The sequence below is a fragment of the Lathamus discolor genome, chromosome Z, assembly GCF_037157495.1.
Source record: "Lathamus discolor isolate bLatDis1 chromosome Z, bLatDis1.hap1, whole genome shotgun sequence".
Lineage (NCBI taxonomy): Eukaryota > Metazoa > Chordata > Aves > Psittaciformes > Psittacidae > Lathamus > Lathamus discolor.
The window spans coordinates 98,444,370-98,472,363 of NC_088909.1; the positions used below are offsets into that span (position 1 = coordinate 98,444,370).

A 27,994-nucleotide genomic window follows, 5' to 3' on the forward strand; every position below is an offset into this window, starting at 1 on the left:
TTCGCTATTGGTGGAGGCGGCGCCTGCGCAGTGGGGGGGTGGGGCCGCTCTGTGCGGCCGTGCCATGTGTGCTGAGCGCTGCCCGGGCGCGGAAGCTGCCTCAGAGCGGGGCGGCCGGCGCCGGGTAGCGCTGTGCCCTCCCGGGCGGGCGGTGAGCCGGGACCATGTCCTCCGCGCGGCGCTTCTTCTGCGGCCACTTCTGCCTCGCCGGCCGCGCGGCTGCTCGCCGCTGCCTGTCCGCCCTGCCGGCGCTGCCGCTGCTCGGCGGCACTCGCCGCCGCCTCCTCGCCCTCCGCGGGCTGAGTCCTGCCCGCGGCTCCGCGGCGGCAGGGCAGGGGGTGGCGGCGGGCGGCGGGTTCCGTCCGTCGCGGGTGGCGGTGGTGGTGAAAACGACGCGGTACGAGTTCGAGCAGCAGCGGTACCGCTACGCTGGGCTCTCCGAGGAGGACCTCAAGCAGCTGGTGAGCGGCGGAAGGGGGCGGCGGTCCCGGTCTGCCCTGGCGCTGCCGCCGGCGGGGCCCCCGTTACGGGGCGGCCCGCCTCTGGGCTGGGTTGTCCCGAGCGGGCCTGGGCCCTCTCCCGGCCTTGTTTGGGGGCCAGGGCTGGTGAGATGGGTCGCGGCAGGGCGGCGGTCCTGCTTCCTGCCCAGGCCCCAGAGGACGACCTGAGCTGGCGAGGGGAGCGGTGCAAGCAGCACCGTTTAACTGCCCTTCGTTCATCTGTTGCAAGCTACCGGGGGATTTGTGTAGTAAGTGTGCTTGGGTTTTATCCTCGGAGTGATTCCAGCAGCCTTCAGAAGGCTCCAGGGTTTTCTTTCTAGTATTTTAGAGACGTGCATTCTGAGGAAAGCACCATGTTGTGAAAATCCACTGTGAGACTTGGAGTCATTTCCTTCTCCTTTGCACCCCATCCTTGCATCGCTTCCTCACTTCATCCTTAAGATATTTGTCTAATAACTTTTCTAGTTAAACAGATCTCTCATTCACATCCATCTTGTCTTGATACAGTTTTTAGAAAAGCCTTTTTCTTTGGTCGTTAGGAAGCACTCAGTACAAAACCAAGTGACTGTTCCATTAATGAAGGCATACAAAGGACAGAGTTGATAAGCACACCCAGTTTTCATAGCTTCATCTCCACCAAGCTCAGTTATACCATCCTCCATATACCCTATGACTGTACTTCCAGTGCTCATCTGTCACTGGTATCTGCTTGACTTACTTTGGTTGCCAGCAGTCTCTGCAGGCAGGTCATGAGCTCATATTATTGTCTTTATTCTGAGTAAGACCATTAGTTTGGGTCTGTCTAGTCTGTGGTCTCTTACAACTGTAAATGTTTTAGACCTCTTTCATTTGCAACGTTAGGATTAAGCTTTCAAATGTTTGTAACTTATGTAACAGAGACAACAGCTTTTATTGTGTAGCTTTGATTTGTAAAGCACTAGAATAAAAAGTACAGTATCTAAAGCAAGGTAGTTCTCACATTTTTCTGCATACTTAAGTTGATCATCCACATTCTATGGAATTCCTGTCCAAACATTTTTACACGATTTGGAAAGCTCTCTAGTCAAATTCCCTGTGGGCACCAAGTTTAATGTGGACACATCAGCCTGTATTCTTATTCTTATCTACATACAGGTTCCTGTTGCTGATATGTCCCTGTGCTTCCGTTCATATGGCAGCTATGGAAGAGCAATAACCCTCTCACAGTTCATCTTTCTAAGCCTGCTTTTCTGTCCTCATTTGAGCTTGAGGAAGCATTTCTTGCTCTTAAATACAGGGAATCAGTTCTCAGTGCACAGAGAAAACCAACTAAAATGAAATGGCGTTTGGTCACCTTTCCCTAACTCTTTGTGTACAGGCAGGTCTGGGACAGTGAATCAGTTAGTGAGCTGTGTCGTTAGTGCTGTATGTCCCTAGAGGTGCCTCCAACTGAATGCAGTGATAGCTGCTGTTTCTCTTCTCACAAGAATGCACATTTTGCATTATTGGCAACATCTAGAAGTCTGAAGACGCATTTAAAGTAACTGAATGCACAGTGCCTAATTGTAGTAGTTGCAGAAACACTCTATATAGAGTTTGTCCTTTAGGAGAGACTTGCAGGTATACTTCTCCATAATTGGAAGAATTCTAGAATGTTTATTCTAGGACTGGTGCTTCTTTAAATCTAGTTTTCCCCTGAAAATACCTCAATGTGAGGAATCACAGCAATAAAACTCATAGCAATGCTAGGTAGACAAAGCCTAACTTGCCTAAGTACATGTCTAGCAATATTAAGTTAGGCTGCTGCCATATGGGTGGGAATACAAAGATTTGTGGAAGAGCACCCTGTAAAGCTCTTCCAGAATTGTGTTTTTGAAATAGGAAATGAGAGAGTGAAGGAATCCTCTTTACTGCCTGTTTCTTTTTTAGCTGACCTGTGTTTACATTCTGCTGGGACTCCATCTGACATTTTTTTCCCCCTCAGGCTTTCTGTGCTGACAGCAGCCTCAATAACTATTGGGTGAAGGTTCGGGAGACTCTTACGCTCTCTCTTGTGGACAGAGATCACTCCCGAGCAGAGCGATTGCTCAAAAGTGTCCTTCCCCCTCTGTGCCAGTCCTTTGCAGGCAGCTTGGGAACATGGCAAGGAGAGTGATGCATTCTACCTCCTGAGGTTAGCAGCACTCTGTGCTCCCTGTGTCCCTGTTTCTCCTGGGGAGACTTAAGAAGCTAGTTCCAAGGCTGCTGGCCTCTGAGAAATGAGGTCAGATGCTGCCCTTGGACGTGCAGCAAGTCCCTGTTGCTGCTACCCTGGGCAATGCCCAGTTTATCCTGAAGGTTTGTGAGTTAAAGTGGTTGTGAGTCTTGGCATTTGGGCTCAGTCACCCGAATGGCTGCACAGAGGGCAGGGTGGAAGTCAAGGCTCATGTGAAAGCCTGCTGTTGGGATAGTGGCAAAGAATGAAAGCCAAGGGCACAGGAAAGGCCTGGCTCACCTTGCTGTTAGCTAACTCAGTTTGGTTAGGTATTTAGGGAAGATGAACAATTTAGCTATCCAAACATACTTGAGATACAGATTTAATTACCTTTGAAAATGTCAGATGAAAAGTTACGTGGTTTTTGGTCTTAATTGAAGGAAAATGATTCAGTTTGGACCACAGCTGATACTCTGTTGTGGCTGGTTTGTGTCTATTTGGAGTGGGGAGGGAGAGTGAGGAATTGAAGGTTTGGAACAAATTTTGGTTCTTTTGAACCACTGCAAAAAAGCTGGCAGGGTTGGTCATCTTAGAAATGTGAATTCGTATAGCTTTCTTGAAAACTGGTATCTGGATGGAGAAAAGGTAACCTGTTAACAGGATATTGCCTCCTCTGAAAAGGGTCCAGCGTGAACTCATCTTCAGTATAGGGCACCTACAACATACTGAGCGTGGCTGATCAGGAAGGATTGCCTCTCAGCAAGCTGGAGAGCTTCAGTTGGAGCTGGCATGTCCTTGTGTACCAAAATAAGACCAAAGAACTGTGGAGCTTGTTCCTTCTATGTTGTTTTTCTGTCATAAGAGGAGTCTGGAAAATGATGGAAACAAATCAATGGGTTGTAGTAATTCCTTTTTCCATGACTTTTTTTTTTTTTTTTTTTAGCCCACCGTTCCAATATACTCAGCTATACTTAGCAAAGAGATACAAAAGTAGGACATTTCAGTGTGCATGAATTAAACTTCATAGATTATCTCATCAAGCATCCGATACTTTATACAGCTGAAAAAGGCTGCTTTTTGGAAGTGACTTTAGTATTGGTTTTATGTACTTAAAGAGGTGTGATTTATGACATCAGGTTTTGGTGCCCTGCTGAATTAATGAGAACTGAGGGTTGCACTGGGTTTTAGAAACCTGCTAGAGCAGAGTTACTGCTCTGTTTATAGTTAACACAGCAATTTTCTCTGCATTTGCCTTTGAATTACAACTTTGTGGTTAAAATGGCAATAATACTTTAATGTGGTAGATGAAGAATGAGAAAACAGTTTATGGCATTTTTACTTTTGTTCATACATAGATAAAGCTCTTGCCCCCAAGCAGCATTTCTGTAAAGCTTCAGGAACATAATATTGCCATTTTTGTTTACCAAGTGAAGAAATTATTGATGTCGGCTACTACAGAAGGAGTGGCATACAAAATGCTACAATATGCAAAACACTCCATAATCATTACTCTATAGCAGATATTAAGGCAGTATTTGAAAGGCTGCTCTAATGAAAATGAAGGGTCTAAGTTGCTGAAGAAAATGATGAGGAAAGTATAAGGAAAAAGATTTTTCTAGTTAAAGCATCCCACTGGGCCCCTACAGAACAAGGGGTGACATAGCAAACTGGTAGAAGCCTGGCAGATGTCTGGGGGCAGTAATGGGAACAGTTCTGAGCAACTGAGAGCTCCTGCTTAGTACATCAGTCTACAGTAGACAGGTAAAGTGTTAGTCAGGTAACACCAGCCTTCTTAGCTTGGTTTTACAGTAGGTAGACCTACTGCATTGGTTAACCTATCACTTTTTTATAAGCAAGCAATTAATGGCCTGTATGGTACAACCGGATGCATTTAATGTTTCTAGTGCAAAGGCAGGTAGAACACACTTCCTGTTTTACGAAGTTTGAGAAGTTTAAATCAAGCCTCTTCTGTGAAAGCATAGAATGGTTTGGATTAGAAGGAACCTGAAAGATCATCTAGCCCTGTCATGGACAGGGACACCATCCACTAGACCAGGTTGTTCAAACCCCCATACAACCTGGCTTTGAACACTGCTGGGGATGGGGCAGCTACAGCTTCTCTGGGCAACCTGTGCCAGTGTCTCAGCACTCTCATAGTGAAGAACTTCTTCCTAATATCTAACCTAATAAATCTATTCTCATTTTAAATCCATTGCCCCCTGTCCTATCACTACACTATCTGATAGAGAGTTCCTCCCCATCTTTCTTGTAGACCCCCTTTAGGTACTGGAGGGCTTTTACAAGGTCTCCCCAGAGCCTTCTTCAGGTTGAACAAGCCCAGCTCTCTCAGCCTGTCTTCACAGGAGAGGTGCTCCAGCAAAGCTGTATCTAGTTCAAAATTTAACACTTTTGGAAAAAAACATTTTTCCGTATTCCTGTTGAAATAAATGTTTGTTTCTTTTAAAACTGAGAGCACTAACTTCTCTGTACTTGAGATATGTGGTTAATATAGAGTGACAGGTTTTGAAAATACAGGATTTTTAATAATGCTGTACACTGCTTAGAAATGGTTAAATGATTGTAGTTGTCATAGTATTTTCCATTGCTGGTTTAAAATTCAAAATTCTGTGTTTAGCTGTTGCTCTCTAAATCCATTTGGTGGTTCTTCCTGTAGATATTGGATAGATGGGAAAGCAGTGATGTGCTCTTGTTTTCCTGCATGTGCGGGCAAGTTCATTGTGGAAATTTGTGAAAGTAATCATTTCTAGATCAATGCTTTTTATTTCACTCTGGACAACGTCCACGTTGCTGTTTTGAGAGAGCGTAGTGTTTTATCCTAATGCTTAAGTTAGCAATGTCAGTGAGACTTGACTACAACTAAATCAAGGATCATAATTCGCATAACGTGGACAACAGTGGGTGTTTGGATATTAGAATCATAGAATCACAGAATAGTTAAGGTTGGAAAGGGCCTCAAGATCATCTAGTTCCAACCCCCCTGCCATGGGCAGGGACACCTCACACTAAATCATCCCACCCAAGGCTTCATCCAACCTGGCCTTGAACACTGCCGGGGTTGGAGCACTCACAACCTCCCTGGGCAACCGATTCCAGTGCCTCACCACCATAACAGGAAAGAATATCCTCTTTATATCCAATCTAAACCTCCCCTGTTTAAGTTTTAACCCGTTACCCCTCGTCCTGTCACTACAGTCCCTAATGAAGAGTCCCTCCCCAGCATCCTTATAGGCCCCCTTCAGATACTGGAAGGCTGCTATGAGGTCTTGCTTGGTTTCAGGTTGCTTCTGTGTTTGTGGTTAGATGCCATGTCCTTATTGCACAGCGTTGTTCCTGGAGGGCCAGCATTACTTGGGGGCAGCAGACTCGTGAGTTCAAACCCAGTGGGGTGAGACTTGCCAGAGGTGAGGGCCGAGACTCCAGAGGCGGGCGGTCAAGTCAATGTGTTTTGCCTCAATGACTGTTAAAGGAGCTCTGTGAGAAACAACTCTTTCACTAAAGAAGAATTCAGGCCAGAAGATACAAGAAGAGATTGTGTTGGGCATTCAGTCTAGATCTTTTCTCCTTCAGGCTCCTAAGGAAAAAATAACTCTCATCACAGAACATGTTCTGCTCACCTGAGTGTGTTTTCCAATGCAGGTTCTTCTGGCAGCCTGCTTTGCATTTAATTTCTGATGTGAGGTTTAAGACCGCTACTAAAGCTGTGCCTGAATGTGTTTTTGGCCAGTTTGTCTGTTTTCATATGCTATGCACTTTTAGCTAGAATAGCTCTTGTGTATGTATTCATGCATTTGATTTTACAGTCTTGCATGCTGTTGAGGTCAGATTGATAGGCCTAAGGTTGTACTTGTTTCTTCTCAGTCTCCATGAATACTTCTGCTTTTGTTTGCTTGTGCTAATGCTACCCATAGCTGACTACCCTTGTGCTGTGATGTGACATTTCCTGTACGTTTTATTCCTAGTTTTTCCTGTTCTAGGAGCCTCAGCAAATGAGACTCCATAGCTAATGCTGTGTTTCCTGTGTGTTTATAGACAGATAGCCAGTAACTTCTATTCATCATTACTTTCAGTTTCCTTTCTAGTCAAGAAGAAATCACATAACCTGCAGTGCAGGGCTCCAGACCTATGTGTGGTCCTTCACGTAGGCTTTTACAGCTTCAACACTGAGAAATGCCAGGTACTCCAGTTTGAAGATTCAGAGCTCTGTAGGAATATAATTTTTATTTTCTAGCCCTCGTCTTGAAAGTCAGTCTGCAGTCTGGCAACTTCTGGAAGAAAAGGCCCAAAAGCCTGCGAGAGATTCATTACACTGCCTTTGCTGTGAGATAAAAGATCTCTTTGACCAAGTTGAAAGATAGCATGCTGACAAATTAGCCAAACAAATGAGCTACATAAAATTGCAAGACAGGGTTTGCAGTTTTTGTTGTGTGTGAAATAGCCTGTGGAAGTAGCAACTTGACAAACGTATGCTGCAGCAGCAGTTTGCATGTCAGGTGCTTATGTTTCATTCACAGCAGATAGTTCTAGAGAAAGCTTGAATGGGAGCCCTGATTTTAGTAACATGGTTGGTTTTTTGAGAGTATTTGCTGTGGGTTTCTTGTTCTTTCTGGAGGCAAAGCAAGGTCAATTTGTGCTTTGTGCAACTGAAAATCCTTCTTCTCGCAAATTAAATCTGTGGTGCTCAGCAGCAGATGTTGCCTGTGGGATGTGAATACCTTCTTTTCTCCTCTCCACTTTTTCCTTTCTGCCCCAGATGGATCATGAGAGGGTGACAGCAGACCTAGCAACAGGTAGTGCTGTAACTGGTCATAGCCTTGTGGTCTCTTTCCCTCCCCCCAGCAGCACAGCAGCACCATTCAAGTTCCCAGTGCAACACTATGGGCTGTGGCAGAGCAAGAGGTGTATCGACATGTGCAAACATTGTAGAAACAAACAGTTTAAGTGTGTGAGGCAATTAATGCAACATAACACCCCATACCTTAGTAAACCAGTATTGAAAAGCTTAGTAAAGATGACCTGAAAGCTTTGTCTGGATGTTTTTTTATCACCCGCATGTTTATCTGTATGACCAAGGACAGCTGACAGCTGCTCCACTGCCTGCCTGTAGTGCTGTTGGTGGCATCCAGGCAAAGTCTGTGAGCCCTTCTGTTGGAGATGGTTTCTTGGTTCCAACTGTGATACCACCTGAAGATTTTGTTCTGCAAGTTAATCTTGCAGATTCTGCTGGGCAGAACAGTAACACAACTCCAGAATGGCCAATTCCATTCTTTACTGCAGTTTCTTCAGCACTGAGTCTGTCTTTGTGCTTAGCTCATGGTTGGATTTCTTGACATCAGAGGGTGTCAAATAACGAAAGATTGCATTTGTTGGGTTGCAGTTAACTGTAATTGTCATATCCTGCCAGTCTTCTACCCTTTGCTGTGGAGTTCTGTGTTGCATGTCTATGGAAATGGGGTTAGATGAGGCTGTGTGGCACCACTTTTCTTTTGGAAGGGTAAGCAACTTGGAGTAAAGGCACTTGAAAAAATTGCTGGAAGTGCCTATTCAAAGTTTCTGGCACAGATGAATTTCTCTACACAAACACTAGGAGAAGTTTAGTTTCTGTGACCGTAAATTGATTTTAACGGGTTGGAGAAAAGAAGGCAATGACTGTAGAAAATTCAGGTTAGAAGGAGCCTTGGGAGGTCATCTAATCTAGTCTGCTGCTTAAAGCAGGTTCACTTCTGTTATGAATATATGTTTAACTCCTTTTGCTTCACATCCTTTTCACCCTCTTTCTTCTTGCTTGATCTCCATGCAAACACATATTTGGCAGTCCCAGCCCCAGATGAGCACGCTGAGGTGAAGAATGAGTGCATATAGATGGTGGCCGAATTACTTGCACAAACACCTGCTACAAAAAAAAAAAAAATCTAATCTTCAGCCATCAGTCTCCTCTGCCTCCTCATAAGAGTCTATGTATGTGAACTGCAAAATACTTCCATGGTCTAACAAGTGTGTCAGGATTAAGTATTTAAATTCTCTGGATTCCAAGAAGAACAAGATTAGGAAGCAACTGCTAAATACAGTTTGTCTTGTTACTGATGAGAGTTTGCTTAAAAAACCTGGTCTGTGATCCAAGGGACAGAGTCCAATATAGTCTGATAGATTGTCCTTAAGGTTTTTTTTGACATGGGGGAAATGTCACCTTTGTCAGTCCTTGGCAGTCTTCTGTTTTAGCTCAAATACAATTTGAAGGCTAATGCTCTACATCAAAGATTCTTGTTTTCATAATTATCATTCCTGTTGCTTTTTCTGTTGTTCTCTTTCTTTGTAGCAAAATACTTGTAATTCTTAAAATAATTAGGTAACTATCTGCATGCTTTTAACACATGACAGGAGTATAGTTAGTATAAATATTTATGTACATTTACTTACTCATAGATTTTACTTAGCAGATTCAGGGAAAGCGAAGTGTCTGAAGTGGTGTAATAGCATACTTGTTTTTAATGGCTCTACACAATTATACAAGGCCTGTGATTCTTGGGTGCTGTGGCCATGTAACTCATTTAATGAACTAGTCAATGTAAGCTGGCTGGTATGTATGTAGAGATGTAATTAATAGAATGCTTATAAAATGCATGTCTGCTGAAATGGAATACATCCTTTTTATTGCTTCTTCTCAAGAGCACTTACTATAGTGATTAAGGTCTACAAAACCAATTTGTGTCTTACAGCTTGCCTTGAAGGGATCTAACTATGCTGGTCTGCTGGAGCGGCATCGCATTCATACAAAAAATGTGGAGCATCTTGTAGACAGTTTACGGTAAGAATGAGAATTTCAGACATGGTACAGCTATCCATGGATTGTGTAAAATAACAAAAGGAAGGACTCAGACATTTTCTACACTTTGCAGAAACGAGAGGATAGAAGTTCGCCTTGTTAAACGTCGAGAATATAATGAAGAGACAGTTCGGTGGGCAGATGCGGTTATATCAGCAGGAGGTATGACTTTATGAAAAGAAAGCATTCATTTCAGTATACATAACATATGTAATCTATTTTCACAGATACATTTTCCAAAAATATTTTGCAGTGTGTGAAGCATCTGAGATACGCACATTTTGAAATCTAATTGCTTATCTAATTGTCAGGAAATGTGACAAAACGCGATTGTTAGAATCATAGAATAGTTAGGGTTGGAAAGGACCTTAAGATCATCTAGTTCCAGCACCCATGCCATGGGCAGGAGCATTCCACACTAAACCATACCACCCAAGGCTTTGTCCAACCTGGCCTTGAGCACCTCCAGGGATGGAGCATTCACAGCTTCCATGGGCAACCCATTCCAGTGCCTCACCACCCTTACAGTAAAGAATTTCTTTCTTATATCCAATCTAAACTTCCCCTGTTTAAGTTTTAACCCGTTACCCCTTTTCTGTCACGACAGTCCCTGATGAAGTGTCCCTCCCCAGCATCCTTACAGGTCCCCTTAAGGTACTGGAAGGCTGCTATGAGGTCTCCACACAGCCAGGCTGAACAGCCCCAACTTTCTCAGCCTATCTTCATACAGGAGGTGCTCCAGTCACCTGATCATCCTCGTGGCCCTCCTCTGGACTTGTTCCAGCAGTTCCATGTCCTTTTTATGTTGAGGACACCAGAACTGCACACAATACTCCAGGTGAGGTCTCATGAGAGCAGAGTAGAGGGGCAGGATCACCTCCTTCGACCTGCTGGTCACGCTCCTTTAGATGCAGCCCAGGATTCGGTTGGCTTTCTGGGCTGTGAGCACACACTGAAGGCGGCTCATGTTCATTTTCTCATCAGGCAACACCCCCAAGTCCTTCTCTGCAGGGCTGCTCTGAATCTCTTCTTTGCCCAACCTGTAGCTGTGCCTGGGATTGCTCCAACCCAGATGTAGGGCCTTGCACTTGTCGTGGTTGAACTTCATAAGGTTGGCATCAGCCCACCTTACAAGTGTGTCAGGGTCTCTCTGGATGGCATCCCTTCCCTCCAGCCTATCAACCAGACCACACAGCTTGGTGTCATCGGCAAACTTGCTGAGGGTGCACTCAATCCCACTGTCCATGTCAGCGATGAAGACGTTAAACAAGACTGGTCCCAACACCAAACCCTTAGGGACATCACTTGTTACTGGTCTCCAGCTGGACATTGAGCCCTTGACCGCAACTCTTTGTGTGTGGCCATCCAGCCAGTTCTTTATCCACCAAGTGGTCCACCTATCAAATTGATGTCTCTCCAATTTAGAGACAAGGATGTTGTGTGGGACAGTGGCAAACACTTTGCACAAGTCCAGGTAGATGAAATCAACTGCTCTACCTCTGTCCATCAGATGGTTGTGACCATCCTCTCTAACTGTAGGGTGTAAAATTGTAGCACTAGGAAGTGAATCCCAGCACATTGCCACTTTGGAAATGTTTGTTTTGTGTATGACAATATAAACTGTGTGATTTACTATAGTTTTCAACCAAAGAGGTTAAAATACTTGCTGTCATCCAATTATAACCCTACTCTTTGGGTTGTGGAGACTAACATACTACCTTTTCCTTCTCTTGGCTCAAACTGTCTTTCTTGCTTTTACGCTTAATTCTGGTGGCTGGAGTATCTAATTGGGTGGTAGAGGTAAAAGTATGCAACTACTGAGCAGCCTGATTAGAGCTTTTTCAATGAACCAACAGAGCAACTAACGTGTTTATTTTTAATGTTGTTTTGCAGTAGTTCATTCAGTGTTATTTTTGTGATTTGCTGCAAAAAATGCCCAGTGTGTTGCTGGGCTCTGACATAATGTTCTGTCTTTTGTGGCAGTTAGACTTGATCACTGCTCTGCCTTTTTCTCCTCCCTGCTGGGTCCACTTTGCCCTTTGCTACTGGTTACCATGCAAAACAGATAGGAAAGGGTATGTGTGCATACCTGAAGCATCGTAATATGCTCCTGTATATTTCAAAGAACTCCTCTAAGATGGAGATTGAAGTGCCAATGTGACTGGCAACATTTGTCATGGTTGTGAAACAAGCAGTCTTCAGAGCTTGCATCTTGGTGCAAAAACTAATTCAGGTTAGTTGTCCTTGTGTTTACAGACACAAGTTTTATCCAAGACTTCTTTTCCAAGGGTGCCTGTTTGGGTTCAAATAAGACCTTTAAATTGTGCCTTCTAGAAGAACAACTGAAATAGAACTAAGTCCTTGGTTTTATGTGATTCACAGTAAAATTTGGTATTGTTTCCTGTGTTCCATGTCTTTGATTAGCAATACTTTCTAAATTTATTAAATCTCTTACCAGCTGATAAACATACAAAAATTTCCATAGATCTCTTTTCAAACTTGCTTCTGCCAAATTCAGCTGCCCGGGCATGTGTAGCTGTTAAATAAGTTGTACATTTTCCAGTCACATTTGCCATCTTGAATTCAGTTGTGACTGTTCTACTTTCAAAGTACCAGTAGTTTTCTGTTCTGTTTTATTTTTGTGCAGATTACCTGATCAATTTTGGAGAAAAAGGCACACAGTGGTAATATTGCAGTACACCCGAGACTATTTTCTTTGTGATTCTAGAATGTGAAGTGAATCTAACTTTAGTTTTGCTTTATCTGTAGGTGATGGTACAATGTTGTTGGCTGCCAGTAAGGTCTTTGATAAATCCAAACCCGTTATTGGAGTAAATACTGATCCTGAAAGGTAAAAGCACATTTGGGAAAACAGTGCTTTGTTTAATATCAGGCAAAACATGCCTATGTTTTATGATGCATGGAGACATGCTTGTAGCACTTGGCAGCATAAATAGCTGTTCCAGTGGATTGCAGATATCAAGTGAGCCTGTTGTTTTAATAGAAAAGTTTCCACAACGAGTTATGCCATGTCATCTGAGAGGAAATTAAGTAGTATTGAATAAGCATGACTGTGTTAAACTGCCACACTTGTTTCCCCACAGCAGTGTAACAGCACTTGCGCCTAGTTAACTTGTATTACTAACCAGATATTTGAGACTAGGTGTGGCAGTATAGAAGAGAGACGGGAAAAGGAATAGAACAAAACAAACCAAATGTGGTTCCTGAACACACAGAAACCTGGCTTCTTTGTCCAGAAGGTGAATTCTGTTGGAAATCCAGTAGGGCTTCAGATTAAAAAGTTTGTTTTGGTTTCTTCTTGTAAACAATGTCATACCTCAGAGAATGCAGTCTCTTCAGCCAGTTAATGGCATTTAGTTGTCCTATTATAAACTCCACACAAGTTGCATCCACCTAGCCGTAAGACTGATTTGGGCAGGTGGATGCAGTGTATTAGTACTGCCTGGTTGATATGATCTTCAAATGGATGCAAGTAAAACTCAGAATTTACTGAATTTCTGTCTGCTGAAATTTTCAGATTTAGGTTTCTGCTTTTGATGTTGCCAGTTAATTTAACCTTAGGTGATAAGAGTGGTGGACAAAAGTTTAAATTCCTTCCATACTCTTTTCCTCTTCCAAACTTTTCAAATGCAGTAGATACATATTTTTACAGTGTCAAGCCTGAATAGCAGGGTTCAAATAACAAACGCCTGCAAGTTATCAAGTGTCACTCATGAAAGGGGAGTAGTATTTTGTCTTCTGGCTTTGATGTGAGATTTTTTTTGATCTTAGGAATGTTGCTTACCTGTCTTGTGTCACTAACTTTTGTGTAAATGGAGGAAAGTTTCTTCCTAACTTACAAGGTTTATTAAGCTTGAATTCCTTGCCAGAACTACGATGATAGGAACTATACTAGTACCTACCTATTTCTGCAGGATTACTAGTTGAACAACTATGTTTCAGGGGAAATGTGGGAGAAATATGCTGTGTCACATGCATAGACCCTGGGCGCTGAAAGAGGTTGTATTGTTGCTGCTGTGCTATTTCTGTGAAAATAGTATAGTTTCATAAAGGTCCAAGTGTACCTTTGCTTTATGTTACAGAAAGAGATGTTTATTTTGTTTTTTAAAGGAACCAAACCTTAATAGATACCCTATCATTTTCATTGTCCTTTTTTGCTGCCAGATCGGAAGGTCACCTATGCTTGCCTGTGAGATACACACACTCATTTCCTGAAGCACTACAGAAGCTTTATCGTGGTGAGTTCAGGTAGGATTCGCTGATCTTTGGTTTTCCAAAACACATTATGATCGGAAAATACTTAATGATTATGAATTCCTAAGGAGCAGATAATGCTTAGTAAAATCTTTATGCCTTAAATTGTAAATTTTGTGTAGATGTTTACCATGCTGAAAAGAGGGTGTGTGTTTGAGTGAGATTGGAATACAAAGGATAAAATTGACTGGCAGTTACACCAAAAGACTTTTGTCATGACCTTCACTAATTGATTTTCTTTTCTGACTTAGCAAATTTGTAAATGAGGAGCTGCATTCTTGTAAATGGTATATTGGTTTACATACTTTAAGACTCGAAAGCATATGTAATACAGTGATGGGCCATACTAATAGAAGCTAATGAAGCCTATATTTAGGAAATGGGCAGTGTTGCATTTGGGTTTTTGGTGATTAAGGTAGAGTGGCTTGAATTTTGTTGACAGATCAAGTATAAGGCAAAGCTTTTTTTTATGCTGAAGATAGCTTGATGTTTTCAGTACAAGATGTTCTTAAAAGAATCTCACTGGAATTAAGAAATAACCTGAATTTTAAAGGACAAACTAAGGAAGAGGTTTTTATTAACTGTTTAAAGAGATATTGTTCTGTGGTATATTAACATTCCAGAATACTTTTGTGACTGCAAACCATCAAACAGAAATAAGTAATTCATGTGGAATGTGTTGCAGTTGGGTTTTGTTTATACTTCTAGCACATTCAATTTGTATCTTGAAGCGTAACTGTATTTATGCCATAGATAAATTCTGAAATGAGGTGAATACAGTAATCAGGATCAATTTTAAATAACTGAAGGAGTTTCAGTATGTATTGTTAAATGAAAAGGTACTTTCAACTTGCATATTCAGAGACTTAGAAAACAGGGGCTTTTAACACTCTATCATGCTAAGCTATGTAGGTAAAGCTGGTCCTGGTAATGCAGGTAGGCTCCCTTGATAATCTAGGCAGTTCCAATGTTTTGTTGGATGCCATTTTATATTTTTGTTACTAACACTCCTGTTGCTCCTCATAATGGAGCTGAAGCCTCACTAGAATGAAACATAAAGGATCTCCCTGGTTATTCTTCCAGAATAACAGTAACTGATGTTTGTGAGCAGGGACCTGACTGTTTCACTTGGCAGTTCTCAGATTTATATGGCCCTAAGGAAACTTTAACATATGTGGATAACTGGATTAGCCCGTCTGGAAGAGCTTCTGATGGCTCGGAGTTATGTAAGGACAGTGAGATGGCAGAGACTGGAGAAGGGAATTGTCTTTTCATCTTATCCTTGAGGTGTCAGTGCAACAGTATGTGTAAGCAGTTACCTTGTAGTCACATGAAACAGCCAACATTACTGAGTTGCAGATTTATAAAGGACAAGCTATGTTTTTTTGTTTTGATGGTCAGTGGTGTAACAGGATGTCAGAGTACGGGTATTATAGGAGTACAGTCTTATTTTCTAATCTTTTGAAGGTTTTGTCATGTTCTATTATGAGTATTGTAAGGAGGATAGCATAATGATACTCATCACATGCATGTCTAAAACCATACTCTGAATCTAAGGGCAGATAGGTAGTTATACTAAGGATGTGTTGAATAAGGCAATACGAGGGTGGCAATGATGAAAAATGAGTAATCTAGTCATATAAAGCACAAGTCTTCCTTGTTGTAATTTTAGGAAACCTGTATACTGTCATCCAGCTGTCAACATGTGAACTGGGAAAAGATGTGCTCATAACACTTCCTTGTGATTTGCTTTCTTAATCAAAACTAGTGTTCTGTTTTGTTTTATATAATCTCTAAATTGTCAGAGGAAAAAATTAATTGATCCTTCCTCTAGAAGAAATAGGAAATCTGAATTGTTGTATGTTAAGGAAGAATATCTTTCATATCATTAGCTTTCTTAATTTGAATTCCTCTTAAGTTCCAAGGCTAGGAGAGATTCTTAAAATATGAGGATACTTGTGGCCCTTATGTATGAAGGGGTGGACAGAGTTGCTTTTCTGAATATGTACAAAACCAAACAGAAGATGGTAAAAATACATCATTTATTGCTGCATAAATTTCTGAGAGTTTGTTGTTCTCAAAATCACTGCATCAGTCATGAATTCATAAATTAGGATCACATGTCTAAAAAAGATGAGTTATGTATAATGCTTGTAGACTACTTTTGGCCAGTGTCCTCTTATTCTACACATACAAAAACATGAGCTAGCAAATTGGTAAGTGTAGCATATTTACATTTTAGTATGATTGTTTCCTGAATCTAGAAATTGTAGTGGAAGCTATAGAACTTGAAATATGACTTTGAGTATATTTAACTTTAAAGTGCTCTGCTCTGAGAGTGAAGACTCTGTTCCTAGTGTTGCAACAAATATTTCATCTACTGACACCAATTTCTTCCCCTCTCTAAGGTGGCAATGGCGGCAAAGAATCCGACTGTATCTTGAAGGAACTGGTATTAACCCAATCCCTGTAGATTTACATGAACAACAGCTCAGCCAAGAGCAACACAGCAGGGCTCACATAAATGAAAGATTCCAGGATCAAAGTAGGTTAAAATCTGACAAGGATATAATAATTTTGCTATGATAACTTGGAATGGGAGATCAAATATTTCAACTCTTACAAATATTTAAGTCTCATTGCTCTAGTCAAGAGACAGAGACAGCTTTTGTTAGCTGAAGATCCAGATTAAGGATTTTTAGAGGGGAGTATTTTTGTTAATCTAAGTTTATTCTGGACTAAACTCTTAGAACCAGTTTTCAGTCTTAATAGTTAATTTAGAGGTGTTTTTATGTAATATTACCTGCTGGCAGAATACCTGAGGGGTTTTTTTTAAAATGCTGTCTCTTGGGGTTACTATAGACACTACATGAACTTTTTACCATGAATTTAGCTGCTCCACACTTAAAGTGTGTCAGTGTACCTGCACACAGGCTCTTAACGCGTGCTACATTTGATAGGTTACTTTGCAATTGAAAAAGCTGGCCACAGACTGTCAGAAAGCAAGTGAGAAATTAGAAGTCATAATTAGAAGTGAGGATTCTCCCTGGCTAAATCTTCAGTCATCAGACACCTTTGACAGTTTTCTTTGTCATGGATTGAAGATGCATGATTCTGTCCTTAACCTGTGTCTAGCACTTTCTCACTGGGAGGTCCTTTGTCAACATGAACAATTTGTTAATCCCCCTTAATTACCCTGTGGTATAAAGTCTCATTCCTTGAACTTTATCAGAAATGTCTGTTAAGTCACTGTCAGTGAATTTAACAAGGCTGAGTCACTGGCAGAAGACTTCAGTCTGTCTGGTTACCCTGAGTTTTCAAGGAAAGTAATGTCAGAACATAAGTGTTGTCGTCTTATTGACCTTGGTTTGAATACGTGTAGTCTCCAGTAAAGGACAAGGGCCAGCTGCAGACTAAATCAGTGAAAAATTGAGTCCTTGGAGAGGATGGAACACTATGTCTAGAGTACAAACACAGGCAGCAGAATGTGTCCTTCAGTGAGTTGTGAATTGGTTTTGAATATTTGAGTTTTAGAGCCATGATTCAAAACTGTTACATTTTATATCTGCAGGATCTGACATTTCTGGTCCACATCTTTTACCAGTGAGAGCCCTCAATGAAGTCTTCATTGGGGAATCTCTTTCATCCAGGTATGTTTAATTATTTGTTGTTGCAGTAAGGCACAGTTGACTTAATTTATTTTTACAACATAGCAATGAACAATCAATGATGTCTTTGCTGTCGAATTTCAGTTCTAGCCCATAAATGTATTGTTGGTGATTACAAAGTGTATTTTCAGAGATGTAAGTGCAGTGATGTTAATTTGTGGTTTTCTACCTTGCTGTCTGGCCATTCTTTCATCTTTCCCTATTCCTGGCTATTTGCTTCATTGGTTTACTCCTTTCCTGCTTTGTTCTTAGGAAACCAAATGCTTTCACTTACTATCTTTACAGTGGATTGGAGATTTAGTTATCTGTGCTTAAACTGCCTCATAACATCTCTTGTTAAGTATCTTTTCATAAGCTTTTAGCATGACCAAGCAGAAATAGTTTTTAATATGAGCAGGTACTCCTTTCCCTGCCTCTCTGTCATTAGAGCAAAGGCATCAGCCTGCTTTTGTGAGAAGCTCTGTTATCACAGGAAAACACTTATTTCATTGTTTTAAGAAATTAGTTTGTATCAAATCCTGGTACTGCATGTCAAGGATAGCTTTGGCTGTCCTTTCTGTCCTGAAGATCAGTGCATTTCTGCCAGTAACAAGAAAGCTGTGGACAATATGGCTCTGCAGGAAAGGAGTTAAAACATGATCCTTGCTCAGGATTTGGCCAAACTTACTTGTATCTTCTATCTCTTTCCCCTTTATTCTGCATCTTTAAAAACCAAAGGAACTGAAGTTGCTTAGAGTAACATCTTGTTGTTTGTGCAGTGCCTGGAACACTGTGACTGCTGCTGGAAATAATATAAATATTCCATGAGTGCTTTATCTTCTATCTGGACTGCAGCCTCAGACGAGCAGAAGGAATTATTCTCAGAGATAGAAACTTTGCTCTGTACTAAGTTAAACCTAATTTTATCAAGTTTTTTTAAAGTTTCTTTAGCACACAGTGAGAGAGGAACACAGAGCTGCTTCCCAACACTTTGTAATAGCCGTTTTCTGAGTGTCACAGATATATTGTGTTCTTTGGTTCCAGTATATTTAAGAAGCATTTAGGAACACAGTGCGTGCAGGAGCAAACCTCAGTAAGAGGACCTTGCACCTGAAGATTAAATAATGATGTCACTCAGATGACTTTTCTGTAAGGCATGAGTCTGCTATATATTAAGACAAAATAACTGTAGGTGCTTCTTCCAAGGTCTTATTCTGCATGTTAGTTAAGCAAACAAGGAAACTGAAGGAAATGGAGGGGGGAAAAAACAAACTGAAGTTTCATACCCAGCTTGCAAAAATTATCTTAAACAGAATTAAGCTGTGCACCTGAATTCTTAAATTGCTTCCAGTTCTTTCATCTTCCCATGTTCTCAAGAGCAACTACACAAAGTCTCCTCGGTTACTAAGAATCTAAACTGTGACACCAAATATTCAAGGGGTGTATTTCCTAGTTGATCCAGACTTAAATATTCATCATATAAAACAGCTCATTTACCCTCTTCTACTAAGGTGAAACTCAGAAATGCTGAACACAAGGAATGTAATGTTTTTCTAAGATGATATCTTAATCTGAAGACTACATCATACTGTTTGAATTAGGCACTTATGAACATCAACAGCTTTAGTTCATAAATGTACTCCTGGATGTTCTGAAGCGTTCAGAGAGACTGGTCTCTCTACGCCTAACATTAGAAATCTGCTGATAATAAAAGTAATACCTTGCAGAATTATGATTATGCCCCAAGACTTACATCTGAGTTTTATGAAGAATTTGCCCTAGGGAGAAATGTAAGCCTTCTGAGTGTTGTAAAACTAAAACTGTTCATGAAGAATCACAGTGGATTTTTAATTATTAAAGTGATCAAGAATTCAGCTTGAAGTCATGTTATTACTTGATGATGACGGAGTACCTTATTTAGTGTTCCCTAGTGTAATTTTATGAGACCAAATCACAGCATAAACACAGGTTTTCAGTAGTTCAACAATTACGCAAGGAAGTTAACGTATTTGTAGTTTCATTTGTAAGTCCAGCAAACCCTGCTTGTATATGAAGCTATTCCCAAATGAATCACAGAGGTTTTTGTGTCTAATTTAATAGGTAAAGTGGCTGTAGAAAAACTGCCACTGTTCATGTGGAAAATCACTTTTGTCTGTTATAAAAAATGCCATAAAACAGTAAATCAAAAGTGGCTGCCAAATGGGAAGCACTGCAAAGACTTTGAAATTGTCCAAATTTGAAACTAGCTGCTCTAAATTTTTATGTCCCTGATAAGGCTGTGTGTTCTGTCTTATTCAGGGAGAACTTTAAATCCTGCAAACCCAGTTTTAAATTCTCGCTTCATAGGGCCTCCTATTATGAGATATCAGTTGATGATGGTCCTTGGGAAAAACAGAAGAGTTCGGGACTTAATGTGTGTACTGGAACAGGATCGAAAGCATGGTAAGTACATGTTGCTGCTTTGATATAAAACATCACTTCAGATAAGCCAGATAGACCTATTTTGTTTAAGATTTTGTCCATCCTGTGGCTCTCCTGAGCTATAACTGAGTTAGTGCTTATATTCAATATTCAAATATTCTCACTGCTGGTATGGTCCAAAGCTGTTTCTGGGGTATGAAAAGAGCAGAGCACCCCTCACTTGTCCGTATGGGAAGAGTTGAAAGGGTGAGGAGCTGAGGCATTGAGATAGAAGTTTACCTTAGGTGTAATTTTGGTGGAAGAGGTTGCATGCTTCTTGAGGTGAATGGTTGGGGTGGCAAGGGAAGGAGATTCTGCTCTTGCAGAGCGTATTGGGGGGATCTCTGGACTGCTGTTGTTGGATAAAATTAAAATGCTTAGATGAAGTAGCATGGAAAACTTCTAAAAACCTAACCTCCAACAAGAATGGGAAAAACTGTACTTGGAAACAGATTTAAGTGTTCTCTGGCACATCTGCTGTCCATTCTCCTTCCAAGCCTCTTGCCTGTTTGAAATTTAATTAAAATGGCACAGTCTCTTTGCCAAAGTTTTCCCCTTAAACAAAGACAGCATACCTAAGCAGATCTGTGCTAGCTTAATCAGAGGGCTAAATTAAACAAGCTACGGTACTGCTTATAATTCTAAATCAGTTTAGTTTTGAGATGTCAGAGACCTGTACAGTGAGAGCCTCTTTCATCTGGAAGTCTGATTGTGCTTATAGTTTAAAGTTGTACAACAAATCTTGGATTTATGAGGCAGGCTAAGATGAGCTGAAACTGAAGCTTTTAATGAAATTCAAAAATGAATAGTCATGTTGTAACCATGGTTACTGGGTTTTACTCTTCATTGTAATTCAGAATTTTGTATTCAGTCAGCATAACATAGTCCTGGAGGCTGCCAAGGATGAAATTGGCAGACTGCTAGAGTAACTTTCCTAGTGTTCAGTACCTTGGGACTGTACAGTCTTAGTTCAATGCTGCTCCACATTTCATTTGCTCATACACTCCCTACTGAGCAATGCCAGAACCAGGGACCAAACTCCAGGGTTGCCCATCTCTACTCCTGTAATTAGTGTATACTGCTGGGTGTCTCTAAACTGCGGCCCAGCCTCAGTGGAGTGATCTTCCTTAGCCAGTGTTTTAAGGGGTCTCCTGGGATTTCAGGCTTCAGACTGAAATGCATCTAAATATCCAAGTGCTTCCTTCAGCTGCCAAAACTTGCATGAAAGGATATCTAGTTGAGAGACGGAACAGTGTCAAGCTGTGCATCTCAGTTTCTTGCTAGCATCTGCTCAGGCTTGCAGGTGGGCAGTAAGTGTAAGAGAAAGTCTTGGACAACTACCCTCAGCAGTTCTATAGTCTATTAGATGCACAGTGTTTGTCTGTTGCAGTCTGAAGTGCTTTAGTGCCATGACGGAAGTATTTTTAACCTGTATTGAGACCTGGGCACCTGAGATGTGCAACGTAAAGCTATACAGAAGCTGTGATTACCTAATCCCAGTTGAGCTTGGGTGCAGGAGGGAGACTTTTGTTGGAGTTCAGACTTGGTCCAGACTGAAGTTTTATGCTGACTTGCTTTGCATCCAAATGTGGCAAATGCAAAAATGCCTGATCTGACAGTTCGTTTTCTCTATACACAGATTCTTGTGAGATTAAAGCCCACACCTTAGGATATAGAAAAAGAGGCAAAATATTTGTAAAGAAGTGTTGGGTCTCATAAATAAGAACTAACAGAAAGTATTAATTAGCAAGAGGTGGATAGAAGGGATAAGAACACACAAAGTCTGTAAAACTGTCATGCAGTGTGTTTTTCAATGCAGACTTAAATCAGCAATTATTTGGGTTTTAAGGCAGGAGGATTATTGGTGAGAATACTACATCCTGTGTGTCATGCTGCTTTTTCCTGAAGAGTTACTTAACAGTTAATTAAGGTTTACAAAGCCACAGGTAGATGTAAAACCAAGAGTCAATTTAAAGCTTTATTTATTTATGTATTTATTTTATTTCTTCCTGATGTTGAATATAGTTCTTTATGCAAGATTTTTTGCTTTGGTTTTCTCCCCAGTTGTACTGTTCAGTAAACAAGACCTATGATTCTCTGTCTAGGTCCTATAATATTAACAAGATAGCACAACAAGCTGTTGAAGAGATCCTTAATATCGGTGAGTGAACAGTATGGCATTACTCGCCAAGTTTATATAAAAATAAACACGTACCTAATTGGGTCTCTTTCTTTTGCTTAACAGCAAAAAAGCAAGGAAGTTTGAATATGCCATTGAACACAGAACTAGTACAGAAAGGTTAGTGAAAAAGGCAAGATTTCTTTAAGGTATTTTAACTTTGACTAGTTGATTTTGTTTGTACTCTTAATACTGCTTTCAGTATTTAGTACTCTTGCAATATTAGCCTTTCTTGCAAACATTATTTAGGCACATTTAGTGAAAAATATCTGACTCAATATGAAAGAACTTACTTAGACTTTCATATATATTGATCTTCAGGAGAATTTCTGTTCTAAGATTAGAGACACATATTTAATCACCTGAAGAGAGCTGTTGAGTGTCATGCAATAGAATTAAAAAGAATTTTCTGTAAAATTTTTTATTTGCAGGTAAAGGCTGTAAACATCTGTTGAGACTCAGTATTCCATCTTGTAAGGGAAACTGCTCTTTCCTGGAGGATTGTGTCTCTGAGAATAACTGATATTTTCAGGAAAAACTAATGCATGATTTCTCTATTTACAGTCACAAATGATTACAATGAGTCCTTGGTCTACAGTCCAGAAGAACCAAAGATGTTTTTCAGTATTCGAGAACCTATTGCAAATAGAGTTTTCTCAAGTAGCCAGCAGCGTGGCTTCTCTTCAAAGTAAGTGTTGGCTGTAGCAATCACTGAAAAGGCTTCATTCTGTGTATTTGTCAAAGTAGGAGTAACCTGGGAGTTTCCCTTGAAGTGTTTCAACATCCAGTTTGTGTTGTGTTTTGAGGGACTTGATTACTGTTCTTAAAACAACAGGAAGAAAATGTTGGCAGGTTATGTTATGCCTTTTTAATGTTCAATCCATGCACAATATTACAGAATAAAATAATCTCACTGTGCCAACTTTTGGGTGAGTGCCATTTCCCTCAGTATGACACACAGGCATTGAGAAGCTGGAGTGAATTCAGGAAAGGGCCAGTGAAATGATGAGGGGACAAAACACATGATCTATAAAGGAGAGGCCTGGATGAGACCAGACTAAGCAGAATGGATCCAGTTGCTGCCTTCAGCTACCAGTTGATGGTTACAGGGGAGACCGAGTTAAACTCTTTCCAGAGCAAAATAGGAGGCAACAGCTATGATTTCACAGGATGAAATATTCTGATTTAGAAAAAAGGAAAAATATTTCAGAGTGAGAATTGTCAAGCAGTGGAACAGGTTGCCCAAAAGATTGTGCTATCACCGTCCTTGGAGATACTCAAAACTTGCTTTGGCAAGCCCCTAAGCCATCTAGTCTGTCTTTGACCTCATCAATGTTTACAAATATGTAAAGGGTAGGTGTCAGGATGATGGAGCTAGGCTTTTTTCAGTGATATCCAGTGATAGGACAAGGGGCAATGGGTGTAAACTGGAGCATAGGAAGTTCCACGTTAACATCAGGAAGAACTTCTTTACTGTAAGAGTGACAGAGCACTGGAACAGGTTGCCCAGGGGGGTTGTGGAGTCTCCTACACTGGAGATATTCAAGGCCCGCCTGGACAAGTTCCTGTGTGATGTACTGTAGGTTACCCTGCTCTTGCAGGGGGGTTGGACTAGATGATCTTTTGAGGTCCCTTCCAACCCTTGGGATTCTGTGATTCTGTGATTCTGTGAAGTAAGGGCTGCTTTGAGTGGAAAGATGGACTGTATGCCCTTCCAAACTAAATAATTTGGTAATTTAGTCATTTTAACTTATGTCTGAATACTTGTGGGGCATATCTTCCCATTTTTCCTTTTCTGAATAGAATTTGCTGCCTGTTATAGTTGATCGTTAGCTCTTGATACTACCCATCTCCCCATTGTTGTTCTTTATCTTTTTTGACATAGTAGCTGCCCAGAGTGAAATGGAGGAGTGGAACAGGCCTCCAGGTTCTTCTGCAGTGTTCAGACTAGGCTGTGTTTTAGTGATGCACATGCCAGTTAAGCTTTGACACTGTGGCTGTGCTTCCAAGTTTTTCATATTTGTGAAAGAGGTGTCTTCCTGAAAATTTAAGTTACTGGCTAACTGTTGATTAAATCTGGGAGATCACAATATTGTCTAGACCAAGGCCCAAGTCAAAAACAGTCAAGCACATCCATGTAGTAAGATTGCACTCTTGCAGCTGCTCTGGCATAATGACTATTGGTTCGTATCTAGCAAATTTGGAGAAATTTTACTTTACTTGCTTTCTACATATATGAAAAGACAAATTACAATGGTTAATTTTCCTTTTAAACGTAAGAGAAGATGCTGCGTAGCTTTATTCTGTCTTGTCCAACTTTGAAATAGCTGTCTTATAATTGATTAGGCTGAAGATATAGTAGTCGAGCTCTAATATTGACAGTAAAATGCTGTTTATGGTGTTGCCTATATATGATGTTGCCTGCCAAGCATTCTGACTTCCAACTTTGTGTTTGAAATTACTTTCCCTTCTCTCTGGGAATGATTCATGTAACAAAAATAGACTATATTAATATCCAAAATTATTTGAATCTTAAGCATTGAAACTGCGTGTTCCACTTCAATGAATTTATGGTTCTAATGTTGAAACTTTCCTGTAGAAGATTAAGTAAACAACTATTAAATGGCATCATCAGTAGCTTTATTTAAAACATACACCTAAACTGCAGCTTTCACAATATCAAGTGTTATGTTACAGGCTGTCCTGAATCTCTTAGAGCAATAGTCTCCATTTGAACAAGTTCTGCAGTCCTCTCGGGACTCTTTGCTAAGTCTGTACAAAGTACTGATAGGCTGGGGGATTGTGGTGCTAGTACCATGATAAATTCTTAAGTATCCTCCCATATGGTTAAGCATTTACTGACCCATGCTTGTCCAAGAACCAGTCTTACTGTTCAGATAAGTGCTTCTGTGAAATATTTCTTTTTTTTAACCTATTTTGTGAAAACTTATTTTTTGTGTTTTTGCAGGGTCTGTGTCCGTTCCCGCTGTTGGGATGCATGTATGGTTATAGATGGAGGAACATCTTTTGAGTTCAATGATGGGGCGATAGCTTCAATAGTGATTGATACAGAGGATGCACTGTGCACTGTTCTGCTGGAAGAATGAAGGACACTAGTGTCTTCTGCTGAAACAACTTTGCATCTGGAGAGGGAACTCCTGGGGATAGACAGCACATCATAATGCTGCATTATGTTGGAAGTTGACCTTTCTGGATGCTAGAGTATTTGGAGGAAGTTTGAGATGCTTTTCATTCCTTTGGGTTGGGGAAACATTAGCCTGATTTTTAACTATTTTTGCATCTGGTGTGAAAGAAATGTATCTGAAGTCACACCACTAACCTCAGTGAAAGCTGACATTGTCACTTGTAAGGCAAACATGAAAGAATATACTTTGAAACACAGGTAGATGGGTTCAAGTATTAAGTCAGTAGCATTAAGTATCCAGATATACATTTTTTTTTTAGTAACAGTCTGGGACTGATGTAACTAAACACCTTCATACATATACTTTTATAGAAAAGTTGACTGTCAATCTAGCAATTTGATGCAAGGATATATAGATTTTGGTAAATCCTGATGTTGATGTTATAGAAATGGAAATACAGACTTTTTGTATACTTTTCAAAAATTTTACAACTTTGTAGTTTCTTACAACTTGTGACACTTTTTTTTTTCTCTTCCAATATTTTTTCTACTTTGTAGATTCACATCAGAAATAAAAATCAGGTTTAATCACATTTTGAATAAGGTAGCTCTTTTCTTTTGGCTAGAGAGGGAACTGAACCTAAGGGCTTTATTAAGCCCTTTCATAAAAGTACATAAACTATAAGAAATATCTTGAAGTAAGATATATTCCTTCACTGAATGGATTAGCTGGCTAGTGGGTGTTCAGTCACAGTGTGTTCAGTAGTGTATGTAGGTGGCTATAATTAAAAAGGATATTTGGCCTTATTAAGTTGAATGGTTTGGAACTGAAGAAGAATGAGATGTGCTGGGTGCTAGTAGTTGGAGCACAAGCTCGTACGTATATGTACCTGGTTTTCCAGGTATGGGTTTTTAAATTCCCCAGAAAGTTTAAATTTCCAGACCTATGCGGAATTTTAGTGATACTTAATTGGCAACAAGTTAATTTCAATTTTATATGCCTCTGATCATGAGATAGGTAAGCAGGTTGGCAATAGTGAAAAAGCTCAAATAGAAGAGGAAGTGGCTTTAGATAATGTTTTAGAGAAACTGTGAACTATGACTGCCTTTGAACATCTGTGCTGATAACTGCATAGATAAGGGGGGCAGAATTTGATGAAATGAAGATTCCTACACAGGAACTCTTCTGCTACATGACTTGAAATAAATTTATTTGTCCTGTCTGCTACCAATCTAGTTCCAAAAGTGAGTTTTCTAACTACTTTTGAATGAAGAGACTTCTGTAACAGATGTTCTCAGGGCTAATGGAAATGTTCTCCAGTGTGGCCAGTATTTGTTGCCGAACAAAATGTAAACTGATCTCTATAGGTAAAGAAATTGGATAGATTTTTTTTTTTCCTTCTACTGTTTTAAGCATTTTTATTCACTCTAAACCAGAATTTAAAGAAAATTGATTTGACCAGACCATTCAATTTTAGGAAAATGTGATACTGATGGAGCTTTTTGAGTAAGCTATCACTGTTTTTGTATGTTTCACCTTTTAAGTGTGCTACAGATTGAGTTATTTACACTATCTGCTTGATTTATCACAATTGCAGACCAGAAGGGGAAAATCAAAAGTAGCCAAATAACTTTCATAACTTTGTAAGTTCAGGATCTATCAGAATAAAGCTCTTGATGCCTAAAATTATTTGCAGAACTGGTCTAAATGTAAAGATGCAAAAGACTAAATCTTTTAGAAAGTTGTCTACACAGAGACTAGGGTGTTTCAGTTATTCCTAATCCATCTGTAACCATTTAAGGATGGCTTTTATGCCTGTTTCATACACTAGTCAATATACTGGTAAGATTCAACACCCCCTTCCAATGACATTGTGTTGAAAGTCATAAATTAATGACTTTTGTGACCAATTTATGACTTTCTAGGACTTTACCAGTGTTTTAGATCAGAGGTTTAGGTACTGAAAGTGTACTGAAATATCTGCATAGACAAATTCATGGCAGAGACCTTGTTTAGAGATATTTGTGTGCTTTAATGTATTAATGGAGACTGATTAGTCTGATCAAGGTGTGTATGTTCAGACTTAATGATGCCTGTCATTCCTTGTTACAAATGCTGAGACTAAAAGACAATGTTTTCAGACCCTGCAAACTCAAAGTATGATCTGTTTAGGGCTTAGTAAGAGATTTCAGAGTAAGACTCCTAATTTACTTAGCAAAATGCAAACCTGACCTACTCATGAGTGGCCTCTACTGGTTTTGGCTATGTTTAATTGCACTTCTGTTGAAGCATTTACTGGTGAATGCTTGATTTAAGTAACCACGATGATTCAGAGATCTATAATAGATAAAACAGTAAGCAGCTACCTTTTTAATTAAAGAATTGTAGAATCCTTTCTAAGGTTTCTTTATTACAAAGAATTTGCAGTACAGACACCTTACCTGGTAGACAGTATTCTGGGACAGGACTGAGTATTGGTTTAACACTGATTTAATCTGCCTGGACTGGCAGTGAATTCTACACCTTTTCTACCTGCAGAATCAGATACATGGTCTTTTCATTTAGTGCCAGTCCATGATGTGTTCTGCTAAACTAGACCTGTCATTCTTTGCTTTTTTTTTTTTTAAAAAGTGATGTTTATGCATTATGTAATAAAAAAATAAAAACATCATAGATACATGAAGTTGTCCTGTTCCTTATTTCAACTTTCAGAAGTGTTTCAAGTGTTAAGCTGCTTTTCATTTATTGTGCAGTTGTAAATAACTGTTTCTAA

The 27,994-nt window shown here is 40.1% G+C and overlaps 1 protein-coding gene across 3 annotated transcripts; it reads left to right on the plus strand.

Moving 5' to 3' along the window:
• The first annotated feature begins 22 nt into the window (after positions 1 to 22).
• Positions 23 to 27,900, plus strand: NADK2 (NAD kinase 2, mitochondrial). Of its 3 annotated transcripts, none has more exons than XM_065663618.1 (12): positions 23 to 461; positions 9,408 to 9,496; positions 9,588 to 9,676; positions 12,284 to 12,365; positions 13,700 to 13,783; positions 16,198 to 16,334; positions 17,361 to 17,439; positions 19,735 to 19,878; positions 22,002 to 22,057; positions 22,142 to 22,195; positions 22,640 to 22,763; positions 25,044 to 27,900. In XM_065663618.1, exons 1-12 carry the CDS (start codon positions 165 to 167, stop codon positions 25,180 to 25,182), a joined length of 1,374 nt encoding a protein of 457 aa, XP_065519690.1. In that variant the 5' UTR covers positions 23 to 164; the 3' UTR covers positions 25,183 to 27,900. The 3 variants fall into 3 exon arrangements, with proteins under 3 accessions (XP_065519690.1, XP_065519692.1, XP_065519691.1); XM_065663619.1 differs by having other exon boundaries at positions 24 to 461; positions 19,783 to 19,878; XM_065663620.1 differs by lacking the exon at positions 22,142 to 22,195.
• Positions 27,901 to 27,994: the final 94 nt, after the last annotated feature.